We start from the raw sequence: 25,844 nt of genomic DNA on the forward strand, positions 1-25,844 counted from the left end.
TGTTTAGCTGCACATGTATTAGAACCTTGTAATTAAGACAAATTGGGTAATCATAGAAGAATAATCTTCCTTGTTACTTTACCATCCATTTTGCTTGGAGCAATGACAACAGATGTTGATTAAGGAAGAAGAAAATAACCACCCAAAACAAGGTCTGGACAAAATTCATATGCTAGCATAATACTTTTTGGAGGAAAAACTTTAAAATCTACCTTTATATTCATGGAACTGCAAAGTTAAGGCAAAAAAGAATCTTTAGCGAAAGTAGACACTTCATTAAAATAACTATTCAGCTTTTATTTAGCAGAGATAAATTATTCTGATTTCATTGTGAAGAGAAATTGAACAGGTTGGACTTTCATCTATATGTAATTTCACATCATAAGCACTGATGCATGTCTAACATAGCTAGAGTTCCTCTAAAATGGTGGGATTTAATGGAGGAAAGAGGATTTTGTTATTTAATATCTATGCTATGGTAGTGCCTAAAGACTACAACCAGGCTGGACAACATTGTACTAGACACTTCTGAAACATAATAGACAGTCCCTATCCTTAACAGCTTAAAATTTATGAATGGGTAATGGTTCTTACTAATGACTGAAACTTCCAGGCAAAGATCTGAAGAGGATGAGGGACTTTTCACACTGAATGTAATTGTTCTCTTCCACTTTATCTGTGTCCTTTCAGACAGAAAAAAATCTGACCAGCCCACAGATTGAGAATCAAATTTTTAAACTCCATATATGTCCCCTTACTCCCACTTGTTACTTAAACTAGGATTATTACAGAGGACACTATGCTTTCCTATTTTCGAGCTCTGGACCATGGGTCCAAGATTGCCATAGAAGACATTTTCTGAACTCAAACATAAGCAAGCTGGGATGACCCCTTAAGTCAGTAATGAAGAAAACAATCCTATCTAACTATGCAGCCATGCTGTGCAGAGAACCAGTAGAATGAAGAAATGTTCTCACATTGATCAATGCCTCTCTGGTTTACAAAATATTTAAGCACACTTTGTGGTCCAGTGTTTTTATAAAGTATGTGAACATGAAATTAAAGACTGTCAATACACATGTACAAGGGGCGATAACTACAGGTTGCATATTCAACCTTAGTGCTGGCACTATGTAGCTTCTGAATACTTTCTTTTGCAAACTTGATATTCTTTTTAGCATAGTTGTGTGTGCCATTTATTCTACCACTACAACTACTCTTTAAAATTTGATAACTGCTAATTGTGAGGAACTGAATTGTTCCAAATTGTTTTAAAATATAGACCCAATCACTGGAAACTAGTTTAAGAACAAACTTCAGGTAAGGTCTCTGGCAGTGTTTGAGGCCTCAGTCCTGCTAATAATTCAAGCATGTGCCATAACTTTATGAATGTGAGTAAACTGTTGACTATAAGGCCTAAATCATTGGTCTATTTTTTAAAATGTCATGGTGGGCAACATTAAAGAGCATGGTTTCTGGTATCCAGAGGTTTTTCATTGTAGGTCGCATTCTCCCCTCCTCCCCAAGACTAAACTCACATTATATAGAATCCTCCCCAATGATTAAAAAGTAAAGGGGAGATATGGCCCTACGAAGCTTTACACACTACCATAATTTTTCCTGCAAGAATTAAACTCATTAAAGTTATTCTTAACATAACATTTACTGTACAGGAGATGGAAAACTAGTTTTGTTACATAATGCCGTTTCTAAGGGACTCATCCTGAATGTGTTTATCTCCCAATGATTGCAGAGTCAAATCACTACTAGAGAACTAAGTTGGACAAGAAAGCTAAAAGTAAGATGAAACAAAATCCTTGGCAGGGAGAGACAGCAGATGGCAGGCATAAAACATAGCTAAATCCTTGGAGCACATTATATACAATATATGTATACAATGTTTTATAGCACTTGAACTGAAGAATGAGAGCATACCTGCAACAGATAGGGAAAGTACCAAACAGTGTAATTAAAGCTTCCTCCTCCCCTCCCTCCCAGATAAAGCAGGAATAGGCGTTAATTTTTTGAAGGGAGGGCCACATCATGAATTTCAGAAGTGGTTGCAGGCCACCCCAGAAGGGGCAGAACCCAAGACAGAAGGGGCAAGGCCAGGAGACTTTGTATGTTCCCTCGCCCACAGACCCTGATTGGCCTGAGAGTGTGGGAGATTGTGAAGTCTTTGTCCCCTATCCTCACCCTGCCAAGGACACACAGTACTTAGAGGGAACTGCCAGCAGTTCAAAACAGCTGGTGGTTCCCTCTAATTGCCACACACACCTGGTAATGGGAGGCGACTTTGCATTTCCCCCCACCCCCAGGTCAATCAAGGCCTGGGGGAGCATGTGAAGTCTTTACCCCCTGCCCCGCCATGGGAGTGCAGCACCTAGAAAGAACCGCCAGCTGTTCTGAACAGCACAGCTGGCAGCTACCTCTGGTGGTGCGTGCTCTGGGCAGGGGGAGAAACTTCACACACTGTCCCCAGATTTCAATTGGCCCCGGGGTGGGGGAGCGGCAGAGCAGCTGCTAGCTGGATCAAAGGGCTCGACGGGCCGCATCTAGCCCACGGAGGCTATCTTCCTTTGAGTCATAACACAAAAGCAAATGATTATCAACAAAAAGTAAAATGAAACTTTATTGTACTTAAATAGTTCTTACTATTTCCATATTTATGAAAATATAACTGGATCATTTTTGTAATACCAAAATTTTTGGTTCTTGAAGTTACTGAGGGAGAAAGTTATTAAATCCAGCTATAAAGTTAAGCAGGTATCTGAAAGTGGAGAAAGCAGGCACTCTAATATACTTTGTCTATACCATTATTTACTAATAAAGACTCTATTTTGTTGTACAATACATAGCTGATTATACTAGCTTTAAAAGATACAAAATGAACATTATCTCCACAAATGCACACTGAAATTATGAATGATTTCATAGTCATATATGCTGCAAGGTTGAAGGTTAGTGTGCTTATACAGTGAAACCTTTGTTATCCGGCACTCTGTTAACCAGAAAACTTTGTTAACCAGCATTGGCCCCAGCCACAATACTGTCATATCTTCAGCAGCACAGGCCTGGCTTGGTTTACCATGATTGGCTTAAATAAAAAATTAAGTAGTACTAATCATCTTTAACTCAAAATAGAAATGAGACCAACAGCCTCACACTATAAAACTACCAATATTAAAAACTTGAGTTTTACTATTATTGTCCATTGATTTTTCCATTGATGGGACCCTCAGATAACCGAAATTTTTAGATAACTGGAATGCCCTAATCCCCGAGCATGCTGGATAACAGGTTTTATTGTACTACTTCAATAAATAAATAATAATAATACATAATTACATGGGTCTTTTACACATCCATCACCACAACTAATAAAGTTTCTCAGGACTATTACACCCATTCAAGTCCAATAGATTTTAACCTAGGCTGAGCGCCACTATCTTTTGACATTAATGTTCTTGCCAACTATTTGTACTCTCTTCCTCTGCTAAGATTGATAACTAAAGTGTTGATAACAGGCCCAGTAACTGAAAACTCTTCAATTCTTTGAATATCACACAATTTTCAGATGTGTAGAAATATATGTGCATATGGTGTGGCACCAGCAGTGACCTTGATGGTTAGATATCTTGTGGGTCAGAAGTCAGGCACCATTGCTAATTCTGCCAGGATTTTTTTAAGAGGATTTATCATCATCATCATCATCATCAACATCCAGTGTTCTTGATTTATTTATTTGATCAGCTCGGGAAAGGAGGAATAACAATGGTTCTGTTCTATTCCTGTCTGAGTTGTCTAGCATGCAGGGTCCCATGTGAGCTTAATATTGTTATCCCACTTGATCAACATGGAAATCTATGTGGGGAAATGGGGAGGTAATAAGAGGTACAGAGACCTTGACAGACACTTACTTGCTATCCTATTATCTGGCAGAGATCATCACTAGCATGAAAGCTAACAGACTGAAGCAGAGTCTAGACAAGACTGAGGTGACGCTCACTGACAGGAATCACCTCACAGAGAAAAATAATGATGTCTATGAGCAATCCTCTAAATTACTACATCTGCTTGCCAACTGTCAAAGTGGTCTGCAATCTCAGCCTCTTGCATCTCTCAGTGGTCAGAAGTGTCTTTTTCTATCTTGGGGTAGCCAAAAGTCTTTTTTAATTGCTCCTTGAAGAAGAAACTATGTTCCTACATGCCTTTGTTACTTCCAGAATAGTGCTTCAATGCACCCTATACATTGTCAACCACAGGTGCAACACAAACTCCAGCTAGTGAAGAATGGAGTATTCGGTCATCTGATTAAGGTGACCAGCAGGGGTACACATATTATAAGGGTGCTTCACACTACACAATGGCTATCAGCAAGCTTCTGGGTAACATTTAAGGTGTTGCTTAACATCTATAAAACCATAATTGGCCAAGGCCTAACTATGACAAGACCTCTCTGACCAATCACATGAGCTGTGTTTGCCTAAAACCCTCCAGATAAATTCTGACAGAGGTGAAGTTCAAAGAAACCAGTTTGTTGGCAGAAGTAGGGCCTCATTTTCAGAATTCATTGCTGCCAGAAATTAGATTAAACCCACCCCGACTATATTCATAAAACTATATTATACATGCCTTTGTTAAGGGTTTTCCATAATTGCTGGTTCTCTTCTCCTGTTATTTAATCTACCAACAAAGTCCTACATCTCTATGAATTATTGATACTAAGAGGGAAGGAGGAGCCCCCACTGGTTATTTAGCTGCCTACACAAGGATTTTGCTTTTGGCTTATTCTAAGCTCTGTTCCATATATTTTGGTGGTGCATGCAGTATAAATGCTGGAAATACATAAAATAAGTAAATAACTTTCTACACTTTTAATTTCCTTTGACTCTTTAAAATATTTTTTTCCTACTCTCAACAAGCAATTCATGGCCAAGAAGGGAAGCTCTCTCAATATTGATTAATGTATATAACAATGTATGCTGACTGCATATATCTGTGAACATCAAGATTTATTGCCTCCTGAACTACATATTGACCTCTGCTTCACCTCAGTCTATTTTTAGTTTATAGGGCTATAAATTTTGATGTTCAAATCAAACAATCAATATCTGCTTCCTATTATATAGGGCATAAAGGATACTAAAAGTACACAAAAATTAAATGCTTGACTAGAAAATGCAAGCATTTTTTTCCAAATCAAAATGGGAAAAGAGATTACCTCCTATGCAATTTCATTTATGATAGTGCCCCCTAATGAAACTCAAACAAATAGGCCCAGAATCATGTATTAACTTTAAATACTATGTGGTTATATTAAATCACTTCTGCAACCTGACCTTCCAGCATCTGTCTCCTTGAAGATTCCATCTTGGTTGGGACATAGTTCACAGCTAGGAGATACCCCACATTTGCATGCATCACAAAACCAAGGTTCAGTGGAGTTTTCCGAAGCTGAGCTCATAATAGAATCACTCTCTCCGTCAACACCATAGCAACCTAAAGACATAGATAAGAAAAAACAACTGAATACAAAAGGAGGCATGATTATTTCAAAACAGACTTCAAGGGACAGATTTTCAACCTAGCCCTAAACAGGTTTTTTGCAGGTTCAAACAACAGGAAGCATAACTTTGCACCCACAAAAAGGTGAGTATCTAATAAATGTAGTCCTTGAAGATGACTTTCAAAGGATTTATTTTTAAATTAGACTTTTGATTTTTTAATTTTACTTTTCCAGTATATAAAGAAGGCCTGAAAGTGTTTGTTTAGAAGTAAAAAAAAAAAATTTATTTTAGCTGTATGATTTATATGTATTTTACCACAAAAATACCAAGACTATGCGATCTTCCCTAGTTTGGTAGGAAGGTATGTGGAAGCTTTTAATGATAAACTTCAACATCTTAACTGAAAGGATAAGAGTGTTAAACCTTTAATAAAGGCTTCCACTATTACAAATGTTAGTCAGTAAAACTTAAATTGGCATTAAAAAAAGGATTTCAAATAGCAATTAAAAGTCCTCACTTTTTAGCTCATGATGTCATGATAACATTAACTTTCCAGTCAGTTTATAGTTTCCCTGACAGAAACTGATGTACTAATGCAAAAAAAACAAAACCAAAAAAAACAAAACAAAAAAAAAACAAACAAAAAAAAAAACACACCACACCTATGGGGAAAAAAAAAGCTTTCAAGCCGTCTTTTGTTGTACATTATACAAAAATGGGCACAAGCTATTTTTCCTCCTTTTCAGGTGACCTTGAAAATTAAAATACACAACATGAATAAATGCATCAAAGCAAAAACAAAAATCTAAATAAGTAAATGTAAGTTTATGAAGAGGTTAGAATGTTTACACAGCACTTATTCCGACATTTCAAATTAGAGTTTAAGGGAATTTTCCCCAGCATTATTAGGAGTCCCTTCATCCATGAGAATCCAGGACACACTAACACTATACAAAAAACAACAAACACAACAACAACAGGCATGTTCTGTTGTCCCAAAGGCAGAGAGGGAGAGGACCAATAAGTAAAATGGTAAAGTGGTGACTGCCCACACCAAAAGCAAGTTTTTAATGTTTTTTTACTTCAAATACTCTGCAAACATGCACCCCACAATCATTGCAAAATAGATGTAATGACAGAGGTGAGAGTTTAGAAAGAAAGGAAAAAGAGCCTTATAAACAAAATCAGGAAGAGTGTTAAGTATAGAGATCAGTATTGAAGGAAATGCAGACACTACTGGCGAGGTGGACAAATGACATGTTAAGATTGGCATAACTGGCCAAGGAAGGGGAGAGTGGGGGGAAAGGTGAGGTAACATGAGAAGTGAAATGAATGTTTTAAAAATGTAACACACACTATTATTCTAGAAGTTTTAGAATAGAATTTCCCACCTGAGATACCACAAAACTGAAAGCTAGATGAAGAATTTGTTACTATACACTAAAAATAGTAAAAACATCATCTTTGAGAAATATACAGAGCTCAGGAATACAGAACAATGGCTTTTACTTTATTTCTCCGATTTAAAATTGTGAAATAGATGTTCTTTATTAACACTTATTCTATAACATCCAACAAAATTTGAGAGCTGCAAAATAATGTATTTGATCCATCAACCAGAAGTTTGCAAAAACATTGCAGCCATATAAAAGATCACTGGTAACAGGGAAGTGCTGTAAAAATAAATCAAGGTTTTAAAAACAATCCTGATGTGTGACAGAGCTGGCAATCTTTTTGCAATATATAGGAGAAATCTTACTGTATTAAATGAATGTAATCAGTGGCTCACAATGATTCATACAACTCCTTGGGGAAAGTCATTACCTCCCTCCAGGAATTAAGAACAGTAGGAATTATTAGGCAAATTCACTCATGTAACATCTCCAGTGAGATATCAGCACCTGGAGAAGTCTGCAAACACTCAAGCAAACTGGATTTTCTAGGAGACAAATATACAAAAGACTTTGTCATAGCTTAAACTTTAACTCTGGCCTTCTTTCTGATCCAAAAACCCTTCTGTCCAAGGGGGAGCCCCAATGGTTAGGGAAGGGTCTACAGGACTGGCTTATGTCAGAGCTCCTGCTGAGGCTAGGAAGAGGGGAGTGACCTCTGCCAAGTTTAAGCATGTGTATAGGTTTATTGTTATGAATAGTTTTTCCTCTATAATGCTTTCACCTTAGAAATAAATGTACCTGCTAGAAATACCTGTGTGGTAATTTATTGACACTGGTAGTTATGCAGTTTACAGCTCTGAAGAAAAAGCAAACTAGAGATGCTGGCCATTTAGGCCATCTGGCTTCTGGAGAATAACAGTGTAGGCAAGGAACTCTGAAGCCTGCAAAAAAAACTCTGGTCTGCAGGGAAAGCAAATGTATTTCTGTAGGCCCAACAAAAATGACAGAAAGGGAGATGGAGGCCTAAAAGCAAGTACCCTTGCAGCACTACGTGGGGAATACAGAAGCAATTCCCCTGAACTTTAACATTTAATATGTATCATAAGGACATAGAATATATACATGTTGAGTATACTTACTTGAAACAAATCTAATTTTCCAACAGTTCTTTTGGAATATTAAACAAAGTTCTTTACTATCTTCTCTGCCCCCAAAAATCTCATCTCATGTAAAGACAGGCTCACTGAGAGGATTTGCAGGGCTCAGGAAATGTAGAAGCACGCTCACACCTACGTAAGTCTTATAAGGGATACAAAATTTTTCAGCATAGGCTATCCTTTCCTCTTCCCATTTCTCTAATTTTGCCTAAAACAGCAAGGTTAAAGGTTCCTCTCCTTCCATTCTGCCATTCAAATCTACCCTCTTACATTTCTAAACTCCTCGTAGGTCCTGATTTCTCTTCCATTCTCATCACTAATCAATTAACCTCTTCGAGCCCATCTCACCTCTTCCATAAACTGACCTCTCTGCATCTTCTGCTTACCATATCACATAACCATGTCTACCATTCTTCCTTACCATCACATGAGCACATTAACCTTCCTTCTCCTGTACCTTTCTATTCTCTTCCGCATTAAGAGAAAGAAATCTGCTCATGTATTTCAGATATCTGTAATCAAAATTAAAAAAGGGTGACCTCTCCCAGTTTTTAATGAAAATATAATTCGTAACATTATCCAAAATATAAAACAAATTGCTTATGACAATTATACCAAAGTTCTCCTCAAAGTGTATTTTTGAAAAAAAAAAATCAGCTAGCTATCGTTGGATTTTAGTTGGCCCCAAAACATGTCACAGTATCTCATGCCAGAGCAATGAAAGACTCAGCTACAAAGCCAGGCTAATCACAAAATGCATATTACAGGCGAAAATTAAAGATAATTTCCACAAACATTTCCTTGCCCAAAGTGCACTGCCTTAAATGCTGCTCAATCACTTACATTACAGAAACTGGGGAATTTGCATTAGTTCTTCTACAGACATTTCAGGTTAAAAGAGGATGTTAGAACTGTATTAATTTTGGGTCTCTACTTCCTTTCTGAACACTATTTTTTCCAATTATGACGTTTACATACTCCAACTTTTAAGCAGTGGAATTTTGAAGACTTTCCATCTCTATTGGAATCTGTCAAGTAAGAGAACATTAACATGCATTTAATTTTTTTCTTTTAAATATGACTTGCATGTATTTATGTTCTCAAGCATAAATCATGAATCATGTTAACAAGCATACTTTACACTGTCAAATTAGCAAAATGCCCAACAAACGGCTATAGTATTAGCATTATTATACTTATCACATTAATATTACATCTCATCTTACAAAAGGTAGCTCTTAGCACTGTATAAAGGCAAACAAATTGTTCAGAGTTAAGTGAGGGTGTGCACTGGCCAATGTGGTTTGTTGAAGCTCAGATACTGTACTACAGAGAAACACACTAGGATTACTTAGACAAACAAAACATAGCTAAACAGATGTGTTACTATTCTATGCATCAACCTAAACTTGTCCTCAAATGTTCCTCTTCATTCACTGTCCAAAGGCACCTATATTGGAGTCCTTTTGCTTTTATTACTAAAAATTACATACATCAGAAATAAAGAATCAGGAAACAGGTTTCAAGATTTAGTTACATTAAAGGATTAACAACCTTTGTTTTAACCTTTCCTGCGTAAATTATTTTTGTCCTCTTTATTTCAGTTTGTCATCACATATTAGGGCCTGGGCAAGTTGAGATGGTATGCTTGTTATTAAACGGACCTATAACTGAATAGAAAATTCCAGTAAAATAGAAATTTAGGTACAAGCAACTTTGACTGAGCACATAAGAACATTTGTTTGTAATAACAACCCTTGTTTGAAATTGTTAACAGCTGGGTTTCCATATCTCCCTGAACTTTTTTAACCAGATCAAGGAGATTTTCTTGTATATATTTCTCATGAAACTCCTTTCATTTATTTCTAGGCAAAACATAACGGAAAATGTTTTGTAGAGATTACTGTCTTTTCTTATACATCCTAGCCATTTTTGTAGGTCTGGGAGCAATGGAACAGCATATGAGTGTGCATGAATTGGTTGCAAGAATAAACTCTTATCTACAAAAACAGATGAAATCCCAGAATATCTGAAGACAATTCGGTCAGAGGGAAAGGGGAAGAGGTGGGAGTTTACAGCTATGAAGCAAAGAAAGGTACCGTGAATGCTGTCAATGACTTTACATCCATATAACAAACAAAATCCTAGTATCTATAGAAACAGAAAACTAAAATACACAATCTATTCTCCTTTCTGGTTTTACCAATATTAAGGTAAACAATTTAACATTTCAGAAAAAGCTATAATGTTTTTGCAAGCATATATTCAGCATAAGATGCATTTTAAAAAGGGAGGCCATCAATTTAAACATTATCTACTAGTGTTACAAGATCTCAGCTGAAGATCAGTGAAAATAAAATTGTGAATGTGATATCACTTGGTGTTTACTATACACTGTCAGTTCTTAGAAACAAAAAGCTTTAAAAAAAAGTGATTGTAAAACCACAAAAGCTGAAACAGTCAGGATGGTAGTACCCAAAGCAATTTTTGACTTTGGTTCATTAAAAAATAAATTTCAAGTTGAAGGTAACAACCGAGTAATGTACTGTAACCTCTGAATGGTACATATCACATGTTCCCCCTAACTTGTGAGCCTGCCTACTAAACACGGGGGGAAGAGAGGAATATTTCTATGACTGGTTCTTTTCTCACTGCAAGAATTCTGCTAGCAGACTAAGAACATCAAAGGTACCTTTGAAATTACATACAGTAGAAATATTACTGGTGATAAGAGTTATTCAGAATACAAGACCAGCTATAATCTAACAAACAAGATAAAAATGATACTCCCATGTAAAAATCTACCTACTAAACACCAAACCAAAACATAAAACAAATCAAAACATGTTACAGGTAATTTCAAGGAACAAAAAATCATGTAGTAAACTAGTAAAATCAGATCCTCCAAAAATAGGAATACAATGCAGTTCATCTGTATAACATATAGATTATCTGGAAACCACTGTACTCATTTCGAGAAAAAGACATGAATTATCCTAAATTAATTAATGGGTTCAAATACAAAATTGCCTCCCTCCTTTTGTAGCTTATTTTTGTTAATAAAAATTGCTAAAACTCTCATGAATACAAAATTAAAATATTATTCTATAAAACACAGTTTATGATCTTGAAGGAACCAACTATTTAGCAACTTAGATTATGTATTAGATTATGCTTCTTGCAGTGAATTCTGGCGCAAAAACTATTACCTGTTTACAGTAGAAAAAGTAAAATAGTAGGCCCAAAAACAGTCTTGAACACCCACAATTCTTGTGTAGATCAATGGGAGTTGCTAACATGATACGTACCTCTCAAATTAAGACTTGGGGTCCCAAACCTAAAAAAATACTCAAATATGTAAGTCATTTTAATTATGTGAATAGCCTCATTCAAATCAACTGAAATATGTAGAAGAATAAGTGTGTGTGTGTGTGTGTGTGTGTCAACTTGGGGATTAATGGACTAGTTCTACCAATAGGTATCCAAAGTGTAGATACCTCAGGTCTGAACAATAAATTATAACACCTTTACATTAAAAATTTTAATTAACTCTACTACTACCTTACTCTTTTTTTTTTAAACTTCAAACTCAAACATTTTCAGTTTGTTTTCTTTGCTTTATAAAATACAACCAATAATGGATGTGTTCACATGCTTCAAATCTAAAATTTATGCAAGTCTGTATATAAACTAAATCACTGTTGCCAGATTTATTAATTTTAGTTATAAAAAAGTCAACAGTTTAACTAGTTCTATTTTTAAAATATATTTTAAATTAGCAATAAGCAGTTCAGGAAATTGCTACTTAAATTTTTGTGCGAGAACAAAAAAGTGCTGTTATTGCCACTAGCAATTAAATTTTGCCCATGAACAAAATATTCAAGGCAATAAGGTATATCTATATGACATCTCAATCTCTGAAAATTCACCTATTGCTCAGCAGGAAACTATATTTTGCATTAAAACAACATAATAAATTCTGGAAGACTTATTAAAAAATTAAATTCAGCTACTTTTCAAGTAAGATTATCAGTTTATATTTTTGTTTGCAGAGCATTATAATATTGAATTCTGCAATTATATGGCAAATGTAATTTGTTTGGTTCATTACCCATTGGCTAACAAAGTAGTAACAATGCTAAAACTCCTCTAGTGACATAATTAGAATTTTCTATAGTAAACTAAAACTAACTTCAGGAAATTAAGCAACAACAGACATTTTTTAAAATAGTCTTCCATTTGTGTTCAAGACTCATCGGTAAGATTAAAAAAATATGAGATCTCTGTAACTGAACTGGACCAACCCAGCAGCACCCCAGCTGCTCTGCCCCAGGTGTCCCCAAGTCAGCTGCTGCTGAAACTGACCAGGGCTGACTCCAGGAAGCTGGGGCAGAGCAGCTCTGTCTCTGGCTTCCTGGAGTCAGCCGCTGGTCAATTTCAGCAGCGGCTGAATCCGGGACAGCTGGGGTGCTGCTGGGCTGGTCCCGCAGCCTCAAGGGGCAGCGCTACTGGACCTACCCGGCAGCACTCCAGCTGTTCTGCCCCCTGCTTCCCGGATTCAGCGCTGGTCAGTTTTAGCAGCGGCTGAATCCGGAAGCTGGGGGCAGAGCAGCTCCAATGGTCCGGCTGCCCAGAGCACTTCCGGGTTCCTGATGGTGCCGGACCATCAGGAGTGCCGGACCGTCAGATGCCGGACCGTCGGAGTTTTACTGTACTTAAGTTAACTATTTCTAGAATTACAAATGCATTTCTAACAATTATTTCCTTCATTATCATGTGCTGGTCAAACTTCAGTTATGTAACAATACAAATATAACTCCTTCGATCATGTAATTACATCACACATTTGTCATTTTTTCTTGAGCCACGCATTTTTTAACATAAGCTGGACGCAGTGACCACGTTAATAATTTTAAAATAAATATATGAACCACAGGGAGGTGTTCAACCTTTCTGTTAACTACGGCTTGCAAAAGCTCTGCAGCATATTGACATAATCAGTAAGAGGGCATCTGTTCCTGAAAGAGAATGCACTAGATCATCATTAATCACTGCTGATAAATACACTGAAAGAATCTTGTCCCCAACAGAGGAAATGAAGGAATGTCAACCCAAAAAAATGCAATGTAGCCAGAGACTTGCAAATAAAGCTATACTGTAAGTATTCAAAGATGGAATTATACTATACAGAATATCTGTTCTGCAGATATTATGGCTTTATGTCTAGGACATTGTTTACTATGAAGTCACAGAAACGCCATCCACCGGCATCAATGAATACGGGAACTTTATGGAACTGAGAGTTTCAAAAGAGAGAGAGGCACTCACCAAGGAACAATAGGTAGCTCCCCCTTTAAGAATCTCTAGCACCCACTGCCCAGCTGGGAGAATAGGGTTGCCAAATCTCCAGAAATTAAGAATAATTTTAATTAAAAGACTGTCAAGTGATGAAACACATCCAACCAAAATTAATAAGCCTACAGGAGAGAGGGATGACGACTGGCCACCATTAGGGATGTAAAGAACTAGTTGACTAGCCAATAAGCAAATGCGTATTGGATAGTCAACAAGCTTGTCAACTAGTCGCGCCCCATCCCCTTTGCTGCCTCCATCAGAAAAAGGCAGCAGGGGGTACTTCAAAGTGGCAGTGCCGCGAAGAGCCTGGGGCCAGCATCAAGCTCTTCCTGGCATTTCAAAGCAGCTGTGTGGCATGGAGCCCAGGGTCAGCTGTGGACTCCCCCACTGACCTGGGGCTCTGTGCTGTGCCGCCACTTCGAAATACCAAGAGAAGCCTTACGCCAGGCACCCTGTGGCGTTTTAAAGAGGCAGTGCCGCACGGAGCCTAGGGTCACTTGGGGAGTCCCCGACTGATCCAGAGCTCCACTCAGCGCTGCCGCTTTGAAATGCTGGGAAGAGCCTGATGCCGGGCTCCCTGTGGCATTTCAAAGAAGCAGCGCCGAATGGAATCCGGGGTTAGAGAGGAGTCCCCAGCTGATCCAGAGCTCGACGCAGCACTGCTGCTTTGAAATGCCACGGGGAGCCTGACTCCAGGGGTGTCTAAACTACACCCCTCTGCCAATAGAGGGATGTAGATTAGGCACATCACTATTACAAATGAAGTGGGGATTTAAATATCCTGCGCTTCATTTGAATAAAAATGGCCACCGCTTTTTGCTGACACGGCACTTTGCCAGCAAAAAGCAGCAGTCTAGACGGGGTTCAGTCAACAAGGAAAGCCTTTTCCGACTGCTTCTGTAAACCTCATTGCACGAGGCATAAGGGATTGGTGGGAAAAGGCTTTCCTTGTCGACCGATCCCCATCTAGACTAATTTTAATAGTTAGCTATGGACACTTGTTAAATTTGCTAAATGGGAAATAAGGGATTCTACTGGAATTTAACTGGTCAAATACATAACCGGGAATGCACTGCAAATTTGTGAATCTGTTTGGTAGGTTTCAAATGAATTGGTTTTATTTTGTTTTGGATTATGCCCACTCACTTAAAATTGCAAACTGTTCCACTAATAAGCTACATAAAACCTGTAAAACACCTCATGTGCTTCAAAGAGAATGCCTTTTAGGCTTGCTGGAACGGTAACTAGCAAACACCTTGCGCTAAGGAAAATCACAATAGCAGTAAAGCCTCTCAGTTACTACCTTTGAATAAATTTGGAGCTTCACAACAGACAGACTATTAAAAATCTGGTCTGTGGTATAAAAGGGAAATTGAGGCATACCATCTTTACCTTAATAATTGAGCAGTGAAGTACTTTACCCAAACCCTTAAAAGCTGGTTTGCAAAACAAACACATAAGCAGTGCTCGACAAACTATGTAATCTACTCGCCTGTGGCGAGTAGATCACAACCTGGAAGAGCCGGATTCGGGTGATCTGTGCATGCGCAGGACTATCTGCACATGCACAGATCACCAGATAGCGCGGCTAGCGAGCAGGGCTCGCCGCAGTTCAGTGAGCCCTGTGCATAAGTAATTATTGGGCAACAACAGGCTGATCAAGAAGTCAGCAAGAATACTTGTAACAAAGTAAAAAAGGATTTTAAAATATAATGTGCCACCCCCACCAGGGTTAGAAAATTATTCTTTTGTCTTTCAGAACATCAGAAAGCACTGGCACCAGCTGAAAAGCAACTGAAAAAAAAAACTGTTTAACAAGTGAAAAGGAAAGAAAAAGGATCAGGCCCAATAAAATTGCAACTCTAAAAACTCAGTGGAAGAATAATAGTTTGGTAATTGTTTAAGCTAGGTGAATGCTAACAATGTCGTCACAAGTAAACAAGAAAAGGAACTAAAAGGTAACTATAAGACCGTTCCTGCGGCAGCTCCTGCTACCCCTATGGAGCCTGACAGAGAGCAAGGAGTCTGCCATGTGAAAAAGGAGGACTGGGAGAGGGGTACCAAAGCAAACCCAGCGGAAAGGGATTGCTTTAATTGCCACATTAATGAAATATTTAGTTTTTGCAAAACTTACACACTAACCGTGAAAGGGGCTTGGCCAGAAGTAACGATAGTGGAACATCAGAAAACGTGGATAGAATCATACACTATTGCTCCCAATAACTGGGAAACTAGTAACCTCACCATTGTAATAACAGCCGATTGCCCAGTTACTCTGGTGCTAGGTGCAAAATGCCTTAAAAGGCTTCGAAAATAACTGGAGAGAACCATGGAATTGCATGGGTTTCCCATTAATAACGAAAGACATTCTCAAACCATGCTGTGGTCCTCTCAGGGGACGGTATTTGCAGTTAATGCAACCAGCATCCAAATCACCTTTAAAGAAGGATGACTGCATACTGACAGCCAAGGAAAATACAAGCACTGGGCTACCCCTCATTTAAACACAACTACTTTGCATACTATAAAACAACACTGGCATTGAAATAACCACACAATCTTTTGTATTAGAACTTGAGTGGGATCTCGTAGGTAAGAAACCAAACATTGAAATCAAGTCAAGCATTAATTACACCGGCATAGTGCCTGTGGAAGTAGGGCCTACTGACTCTGGATGGGCCTGCCACTTAAAGCACAGACAGAAGTCACCCTGGAAGCATGGCAAATCTTTGTGAAGCAATGGCCCGTGTTGACGTGCCTTTAGCTGGGAACGATTAACCGAGTTCTCAGGAACAAGAATGGGGAAAGCTCTAGCTATCAGCACACAAGGAATTGTAACAGACCTTTTAGATGGCTGAGTCCACCCAGCCTTTATGGAAGTGGTGAGACCCCCATCTTCGCAATATTCCTCTGTGGGAATGGGGAAACAGAGAATCCATGAGAATACAAAGGCTGATATGGACAGGCCATAGCATAATCTTTAACCTTCGAGCACCCATGGACATCCCTTGCATTCAACTAGTGAGAATGGTGATCTCCCTGCTAGTGTTAAAGCAAGGTCACGTTACCAGAATAGCGGTAACGAGTCCTGTGGCACCTTATAGACTAACTGAAGTGTTGGAGCATAAGCTTTCGTGGGCAAAGACCCACTTCGTCAGATGTATGACTTGCATCTGACAAAGTGGGTCTTTGCCCACGAAAGCTTATGCTCCAACACTTCAGTTAGTCTATAAGGTGCCACAGGACTCCTCACCGCTTTTGCAGATTCAGACTAACACGGCTACCCCTCTGATGCTTGTTACCAGAATAGAAGGTGTTGCATACTCTGAAGTCGCTGGAAAGGCACTGTACCCCAGTGAATGTTGCACCCACTCTGACAAAGATTCTATGTACGTACATGACCATATAACGCTTTAACGAATGTCTAGGTTTGTAGTGGCTGTTACCAAGAAAATAACACATGCAGAGTTGGTCCAAATAAATGGTACCTACTGGTATGTGACTGCCCAGAACCACTCCAAGTTAAATGGAAAGTCCTGCCCCTCAACACACCTATCCATGTGCATGACAGTCCCTCGCAGGGCAATCCTGACCGTTGATGGGGCACGGCTCTACCGTACTCTACCAATGACGGGTAACTATAACTAGCTGTTCAAGTGACGAGGAGTCCTGTGGCACCTTATAGACTAACTGAAGTGTAGGAGCATAAGCTTTCGTGGGCAAAGACCCACTTCGTCAGATGCATGTAGTGGAAATTTCCAGAGGCAGGAATAAATATGCAGGCCAGGATCAGGCTGGAGATGATGAGGTGATCCAATCAAGGAGGATGAGGCCCACTTCTAGCAGCTGATCTGGAGGTGTGAATTCCAAGGGAACAGAAGCTGCTTTTGTAGTTAGCAAGCCATTCACAGTCTTTGTTTAATCCAGAGTTGATTGTGTCAAACTTAAAGATGAACTGTAGCTCAGCAGTTTCTCTTTGAAGTCTGGTCCTGAAGTTTTTTTGCTGCAGGATGGCTACTTTTAGATCTGCAATTGTGTGTCCAGGAAGATTGAAGTGTTCCCCTACAGGTTTTTGTATGTTGCCATTCCTAATATCAGATTTGTGTCCATTGATTCTTTTACGTAGGGACTGTCCTGTTTGGCCGATGTATATAGCAGTGGGGCATTGTTGGCACATGATGGCATATATTACGTTGGTGGATGTGCAGGAGAATGTACCAGTGACAGTATGGCTGATCTGGTTAGGTCCTGTGATGGTGTTGCTGGTGTAAATATGTGGGCAGAGTTGGCACCGAGGTTTGTTGCAAGGATTGGTTCCTGAGTTCGAGTTATTATGGTGCGGTGTGTAGTTGCTGGTGAGAATATGCTTCAGGTTGGCGGGTTGTCTGTGGGCAAGGACCGGCCTACCTCCCAAGGCCTGTGAAAGCGAGGGATCATTGTCCAGGATGGGTTGAAGATCACTAATGATGCGTTGGAGAGGTTTTAGCTGGGGACTGTAGGTGATGGCCAGTGGTGTTCTGTTGGTTTCTTTCTTGGGCTTGTCCCGTAGCAGGAGGCTTCTGGGTACACGTCTGGCTCTGTCAATCTGTCTCCTCACTTCCTCGTGTGGGTATCGCAGTTTACAGAATGCTTCTTGAAGATCTTGTAGGTGTAGGTCTCTGTCTGAGGGGTTGGAGCATATGCGGTTGTACCTCAGTGCTTGGCTGTAAACAATGGATCGTGTGGTGTGTCCGGGATGGAAACTGGAGGCATGCAGGTAAGTATAGCGGTCGGTAGGTTTTCGGTATAGGGTGGTATTGATATGACCGTCACTTAATTGTATCGTGGTGTCCAGGAAATGGACCTCCCGTGTAGATTGGTCCATGCTGAGGTTGATGGTGGGGTGGTAGCTGTTGAAATCATGGTGAAATTCTTCCAGAGTCTCCTTCCCATGGGTCCAGATGATGAAGATGTCATCGATGTAGTGTAGGTAGAGAAGGGGTGTAAGTGGACGAGAGCTGAGGAAGCGTTGTTCCAGGTCAGCCATAAAAATGTTGCCGTATTGTGGGGCCATGCGGGTGCCCATAGCAGTGCCACTGGTCTGGAGATATATGTTGTCACCAAATCTGAAATAGTTGTGTGTGAGGATAAATTCACAGAGTTCAGCCACCAGTTGTGCTGTGGCATCATCAGGAATACTGTTCCTGACAGCTTGTACTCCATCTGCATGTGGGATGTTTGTGTAGAGAGCCTCTACATCCATGGTGGCTAGGATGGTGTTTTCTGGAAGATCACCTATGCATTGTAGTTTTCTCAGGAAATCCGTAGTGTCACAAAGGTAACTGGGAGTGCTGGTGGCGTAGGGTCTGAGCAGAGAGTCCACATAGCCAGACAGTCCTTCAGTAAGAGTGCCAATGCCCGAGATGATGGGGCATCCGGGATTTCCAGGTTTGTGGATCTTGGGTAATAGATAGAACAACCCTGGTCGGGGCTCTAAAGGTGTGTCGATTTATTCCTGTGTTTGTTTAGGGAGTGTCCTGAGCAGATGGTGCAGTTTCTTAGTGTATTCCTTAGTGGGATCTGAGGAAAGTGTAATTCACACCTCCAGATCAGCTGCTAGAAGTGGGCCTCATCCTCCTTGATTGGATCACCTCATCATCTCCAGCCTGATCCTGGCCTGCATATTTATTCCTGCCTCTGGAAATTTCCACTACATGCATCTGACGAAGTGGGTCTTTGCCTACGAAAGCTTATGCTCCTACACTTCAGTTAGTCTATAAGGTGCCACAGGACTCCTCGTCGCTTTTGCAGATTCAGACTAACACGGCTACCCCTCTGATAGCTGTTCAATAACATCATGAAGTTTATGCAGTAACATTATATGTTACTTTAAACATCCTCCTCATATGATGATGTTAGCACATGTTCAAATCCACACAGCTCTAAGTAAAAGTTGCCAAGCTGGTCTATCTTCAAAAAAGAAATGTATTTCTAACTCAGTCTACATACAAGTAGAGTCCCACCAGATTCATGGTCCATTTTGATCTATTTAACTGTCAGAGGGTTTTTGAAGTGGCAAATTTTAGGTTTTCAGGTGTCTAGATCTGAAATTTCAGTACTATAACTCTGGAGATCCAGTGGATCATGGGAGAGGAGAGTTGTAAAGCTGGCAGGAAGGCACACGATTGCCATCCCTCCCTTCTGCACGGTTTACATATTTGGACTCTGAAAGCAGCCACCACAGAGCTTCCCAAAGCTAGAATAGGTACCCAGTAGCAAGCCTGATCTCCTTCCCACTCTACCCCTTACAGAGCAACCATGCAAAGGAGAACAAGTCCTGTCCCGCCAAAACACAGCAGACTAGAACCTGGAACCAGGTGAATGCTAGGACTCGCTAGCTGTTCCCTTCCCCTCCAATAGCTAAATTTCACAGTGGAGGTCTGTCTTGTGTAGTTTTCATGGCCATGAATTTTGTAGTAATAAACAGGGTCCATGAGACAGCAAAAGGGTGAAATGGCAGAAGAGGGGAAAGAAAACATGGTAGTATCTTCACCACCAGCTTCATGTCACTTTCTTTCAGCAGTAAATCTCAGAAGAATCCACTTCAAAGGATGACCATATTCCAAAAGCGATTGACAAAGAAAATCCCAAGGCATCTCCCACCCTCTCTCCCGTTCCATATAAGATGACAAAGGAACCAATCCTTTGACTGTGGAGGAAAATTCTGAACTTTCAATTTGGCAAGCTATGCGACTGAAAATATGAGGTAAGTATTTTACCTTGAATTAGGCCTAGCTTCTTGAGTTTTAGCTATTAGAAAGCATTTTATTTTTCTTGTAGTGGCTTCTGACCTTAATACCTTACACGTGTACTCCCTTAAATCCTCTCTCTGTATTTATTTTTAATATAAATTAATCCATGATTGTGTTTGAACTGTTTGGCAACTCCAGTTAAAGTAGTAAACTGTTATTGACACTAATATCTGAACACTGAAGGGAACGACTAGACTGGAAGAACATGTTTTTGGGGGAAAATCAGGACTGGGAGTGTGTTGAGGGTCACCCTGAAAGTAATAAGCAAACCTTCTGGAAACCACTGTGTTAACAGAGTGTTGTTGCTAGGCCACTGGGGTGCAAAGATGACAGCTTAACCCAGATATTCAGAATGGGACCTGTATGATGTTAGGAGGTTTGTAAGCAGCCCTGGTTGTCAGCTAAAACAGCAAAGTTTTCTGAGGCACCCACCGCTGGAGGGTAAGCAACCAGACACACAATCCCTCATTGGTCTGGACTGAACACACAAAAACTGATAAGACTACTTAGAGAAGTAAAAATCAGTCTGGGCACTCATACGGGCTCTTAGGTGAGCACAAAAAAAATTACTGTGATGTACTAAAGGTGGACATAGGGAACATAAAATTTGCACAGCAGGTGGTGGCTCTCAATTGGGCATTTTGAGCCCATCTAATATTGGCCTCCTGGAGAGTGCAAAAAAATCCCACCACTATCAAAATGGAAAGGGAAATAAAGGACTTAGAAATGTGGGGGGAAATCCTAAAAGAGTTAAATGGGATGGCATTTGGAATGGGTGCCAAAGCTGAGCAGCAGGTACAAATTGACACCTCAAGAAACACAGGTTTTGGAGGGGGAGGAGTACTTCCAAGGTGAATGGTATGCAGAGGTGGCCAGAAACCTGAATAGCTCAGGCTATTACATGGGACATCACTTTTCTTGAGTTTTCCATACATTAGTGCCAGTCATTAGTTGAAGGGAAAAATACACTTTCAGAAGAAGAAAGTTCATTTTCGTTGAAGCAACCAACCCATAGACCATATCGTAAACAGTCTGTCAGCTAAGACTACTCTGGTAACAAGGCTAGTGAGCATCTTTATTTAAACACTATATGTGGTTCAACATTTTTTCATGCAGGGCAGGCCCTAGGAGTGGATAATGGTATTGCTGATGCGCTCAACTTTTAGGACAAAAGACTCTGGGAACGTGCCCCACTGGCCTGTAGGGATCCAGAGGAGTGCCCTACCTACCCTGCAAAGCGATGGAGGGCTCGCTGCTCACCGTGCTGTTCCCCACTGACCCCCTCCAACCCCCACTCCCCTCGTCGGATGCAGTGCAGGTCCCAGCACACCCATCCCAAGCCACCTCTCCTCCCCTTCCCTTCCCCAGAGCCAAACACCTCCCCTCCCTGCTGTAACCCAGTGCCCTTTCTCCCCCAACCTTATGTCCTAGTCCCAAGGCAGCTGCCTGTGCTCAGCAGCCGGCTGCTAGCAAGTGCAGGCTGGAGACGACTCAGCACCAATAGAAAACAGACTTCAACACCACCACTTGAAACGCAACCCCCACCTTTTCCATTATTTTCGATGGGAAAATTAACCCCGCATAACATGTTTTTGCTTAGCACAATCATTTTCTGAAGCCTATCTACCGTGTTAAATGAGGAATTACTGTATACAGAATGAGACGTGACTGTATAGGAAGGAGTACTGCTGAAAGATCTAGAGGTCATGGTAGACCACAAGCTAAATGAGTCAATGTGACACTGTTTCACAAAAGCAAACATGATTCTGGAATGTATTAACAGGAGTGTTGAGAGCAAGACACAAGTAGTAGTTCTTCTGCTCTACTCTGCACAGATTAGGCCTCAATTGGAGTACTGTGTCCAATTATGGACACCATATTTGAAGAAAGGTGGGGAGAAACTGGAGAAGGTCCAGAGAAGAACAATGAAAGTGATGACCTATGAGGGAAGACTGAAAGAATTGGGCTTGTTTAGTTGAGAAAAGAGAAGACTAGAGGGAACAGGATAGCAGTTTTCAAGTATCTAAAAGGAAGTTACAAGGATGAGGAGGGAGACAATTTGTTCTCCTTGGCCTCTGATGATAGCACAAGAAGCAATGGGCTTAAAGTGCAGCAAAGGAGGTTTATACTGGACCTTAGGAAAAGCTTCCTAACTGTCTGAGTGGTTAAACACGAATCAATTACCTAGGGAGGTTGTGAAATCTCCATCACTGGAGATATTTAAGAGCAGTTTGGATAGACATCTAGCAGGGATAATGTAGACGGTGATAGGTCCTGCCGTGAGGGCAGGGGACTGGAACTGATGATTTCTTGAGGTCTCTTCCAATTCTACTATTCTATGATTCTGAGAGTTTCCAGTGTGGATTTTTTACAGGTTGATTTGGTGGTCTGAGCAATAAAGATTCCTATTTTGATTTTTCTTTAGTGTTAACTGGTTTCTAGGATAAATATTTGTGGTGTCTCACTTTTATTCCAAGTTTCCAGTTGGTTTTCTTGACATCTCTAAAGTGGGTTACTGTAGGGATGTAAGGTACTAGTCGACTACTCGTGTTCTCTGCCCCACCCCGGCTGTGTCTGTATCAGAGGCAGCAACATAGGTAAGCAGGAGCCAGTGCCGCAGGGAGCCAGCTTAAAAGCTGGTTGCCCCCAGTACCGTCTCCACAGTGCCACCTTTCCATCCCCCCTCCCCGCCCACACTGCTGCTTCTGATACAGAGGCAGCAAGGAGTGCAGGGAATGTGAATAATTGACTCAACTGTGTATTTAAAATGTAGTAGGAGGCAGCTGGTCAGGCAGCCAGCTCAGTGCCTGTAAAAGCTGGTCCAGAACCAAAGCCCGCTGTGACTGTGCAATTTAAAATGCAGTAGAAGCCACGGGGCAGGCTGCCCGGCTGTTACTGCCTCTTAAATTACAGAACCACAGTGGGGTTTCGTCCTTGATCAGGTGCAAGCTGGGAGTAAGTCAGCTGCCTATAGACTAATCAAGTATTAGTTAAATGCCCACTTAACTTCCCTAGGTAATTGTGTACTCAGATACGGTTGCCCACTCTTCTTTTGTTTCATTGTATTTTTAAGCATGAGACATCTGTGGTCAACTGGCTCAGTGGCTGTTGACAATGGAACGGTATACCTGCCATGACATTCCGTGGTTTTGTCCACCAGAGCAGGGATCTACGGACGAGAGTGGTCGGGGGTTACTATCTTGCGGATGCTGTGCTTTATGGGGCTATATATCGATGTCACCGATGCTGGAGACAACACAAGCGGAGTCTCATGTGTTGGACCGTAAAGGTGGTAGCAGCCATATGTCCCATGAGGTGCAGACATGTGAGTGCTGAGACAGTAGGAGCATGTATGATAATGGTGGCTAGGTCTTGGATTGCTTGGAAACATTCCAGTGATAAGTATGCTCGAGATGCGATGGAATCTAGTTGTTCCTCTATAAATTTTATGATCGGAGTGGATTCTATCATCGATTTTTGCTCGTTGATAATGAAACTGAGCGATTTGAAGGTCCTTCTGGACAGCGTGATCATCTGCAACGTCTCTTCTCATGATCAACCCTTTGAGACAAACGTCGAAATACGGAAAAAATGAGGACGTCTTTGCAAGGCAAATACGCCACTACCACCACCAGAGTCTTTGAGAAAACCCTGAGAGCAGCTGCGAGGCCAAACGGAAGCACTTGATACCAAAAATGATTGTCGCTGATAACAAAACGAAGGAATTGCCTGAGAGCCGGGTGGATGGTGATACGGAAATGGGCGTCTTGCAATCGTCCTTGTCTAACGAGGATACTATGGTGGAGAAGGTCAACATTTTGAATATTTGTTTTCAAAGATACCAATTCAACTTTGAGGTCCAGATTGGGTCTCCATCCTCCAAATTTTTTCCTCTGTGAGGAAATAACGAGAATAGAACCCTCTTCCTCTGACTTGCCTGGGGACGACTTCTTTAGCCCCAATGGTCAGGAGACGACGGACCTCCTGTTTCTAAAGGTCCTTGTGAGATGGGTCCCTGAAGAGGGATGGGGTAAGTGTCTGCCATGGCTATGGCGATTTGCAAGCCTGCTTGCGCCGCCGCAAAACCTTCTTGCATTCCCGATTTTAAAAGTTGTTTCTTTGAATCCGGGAGATATTGCAGAAGCGCCGCCATTTTAGACTAGTTATTAAAATTATGATTTGATAATAGGGCAGCATAATTTGCCATGAGAAGGAGTAGAGTGGCTGACAAACCTTTCTGCCAAAAGTGTCCAATTTCTTTGAATCAGGTGTCATGCTTCTGTGGTGTGGCCCCTTAGCTCATTGTTGCACCGCATCAACCACTAACGAATTTGGTTGTGGGTGATTTGAAAAAGAACTCAAGGCCTTTGGATGGCACAAAATACCTCGTCTGCTAGTCGGTGGTATGGAAGCTGGGGTCTGCCAGATCTCCTCAGCAGCCTCCATGATTGATGAAGCTATCAGGAGGGTGATCTTTGAGCTCTGATGAAGGTGCAAGTTCTTCAGCAGCTGATACTATCTAGCCTGCACCTCGGCCAATTGAACCTCCTGTAACTGTGCCATCCATTTTAAAAGCTTTTGAAATTGCTTCAAGTCATCCGGTGGCGACATATCCTCCAGGAAAACTACCTCATCAGGGAAGATGAGGAGCAGTCTGCCATTGGTAGCTCCGGTTGCTGATCATCGGCTTTGACAACTGGCCTTCTTCGGGTTCCGAATGTTGGGCCACTGTCAGCGGGCTTTGAGAGTCACAGGTCTGTTGGTGCATCTGTTGCTGTGGTTCCACTGGAGCAACCTGGTGGGCTGGGGAATGACAGGAGCATAAAGATAGATGATTGAGTGTAAATGATAGTAACAACACAGAGTAAGCCGATCTACGATGGCGGTAATATTGTTCTGATGGAGATGAATGTCTGGATGAACTGGCAAGATCATACCAGCTGTTGTAACTGGCTTGAGGTGAACGTACCAGAGAGTAGGAATAATGAAGTGATTGCCTTTAGGAAGAAGATGAAGAATATAACCATTATCTTAGTGATGCTCATTGTGTCGCGACGGTTGTCGATATGGGGAGCGAGGGCACCATCAAGAATAGTAATGCAGTGCTGGACTGTGATAATGGTACACATGCTGGAGAAGCAAGTGATGCAGTGGAGGGGAGGGGGACGGAGAAAAAGTAGGAGATGGGGATAGAGAGCTCCTGTTGTTGCGCGTTGCGTCCAAAGCTTTCCTCGGTGCCGGCATTGTAGCATCCAATGCCAATGTTGCCGGATCCAGATGCGGCACCGACAGTCCCAGAGTTAAAGGCTCGGTGTCATGTTGGTCCGGCGCCGAACGCGGCACTGGTGATGGTTGTTCTGGTGCCGAATGCAGCACTGGTGATGGTGCCAGTTGTTCTGGTAGGGCCGGTGCTGACGGCACTTGTGTTGGTCGGTTGCCATCGCTTGGTGCAGCGAGGGCTTTGGTGCCACCGGCACCTGTGCCAGAGCCGCCATTTTGTTAGCTCTTGCAGCCAAGGCCAGTGCGGAAGGCTACAGGGCAAGCCCAGAAGTGCCCTGCCTGTGCCCTCTGCTGATCCTGCTAGCCAGCAAAGAACGGGTGGGAGACGCGTTTTTCTTTGAGCATGGCCAATTCAGG

At 41.2% G+C, this 25,844-nt stretch overlaps 1 protein-coding gene and 1 long non-coding RNA gene across 7 annotated transcripts in view; one reads left to right on the forward strand and one right to left on the reverse strand.

Annotated features, from left to right (window-relative positions):
* PHF14 (PHD finger protein 14) overlaps nt 1-25,844 on the reverse strand; it is a 380,891-nt gene that overhangs the window by 321,401 nt on the left and 33,646 nt on the right. For all 5 annotated transcript variants that reach the window (XM_075922308.1, XM_075922310.1, XM_075922309.1 and 2 more), the window contains exon 5: nt 5,343-5,502. In XM_075922308.1, the coding sequence (XP_075778423.1) occupies nt 5,343-5,502 (160 nt within the window). The remainder of the gene's footprint in view (nt 1-5,342; nt 5,503-25,844) is intronic.
* Nucleotides 5,510-15,312, forward strand: LOC112544344 (uncharacterized). Of its 2 annotated transcripts, none has more exons than XR_012902028.1 (3): nt 5,510-5,652; nt 10,000-10,156; nt 15,176-15,312. It is a non-coding gene; the product is annotated as an uncharacterized LOC112544344 (long non-coding RNA). The 2 variants fall into 2 exon arrangements; XR_012902029.1 differs by having other exon boundaries at nt 10,074-10,156.

This window comes from Pelodiscus sinensis, chromosome 2 (genome assembly GCF_049634645.1).
Source record: "Pelodiscus sinensis isolate JC-2024 chromosome 2, ASM4963464v1, whole genome shotgun sequence".
Taxonomy (NCBI): domain Eukaryota; kingdom Metazoa; phylum Chordata; order Testudines; family Trionychidae; genus Pelodiscus; species Pelodiscus sinensis.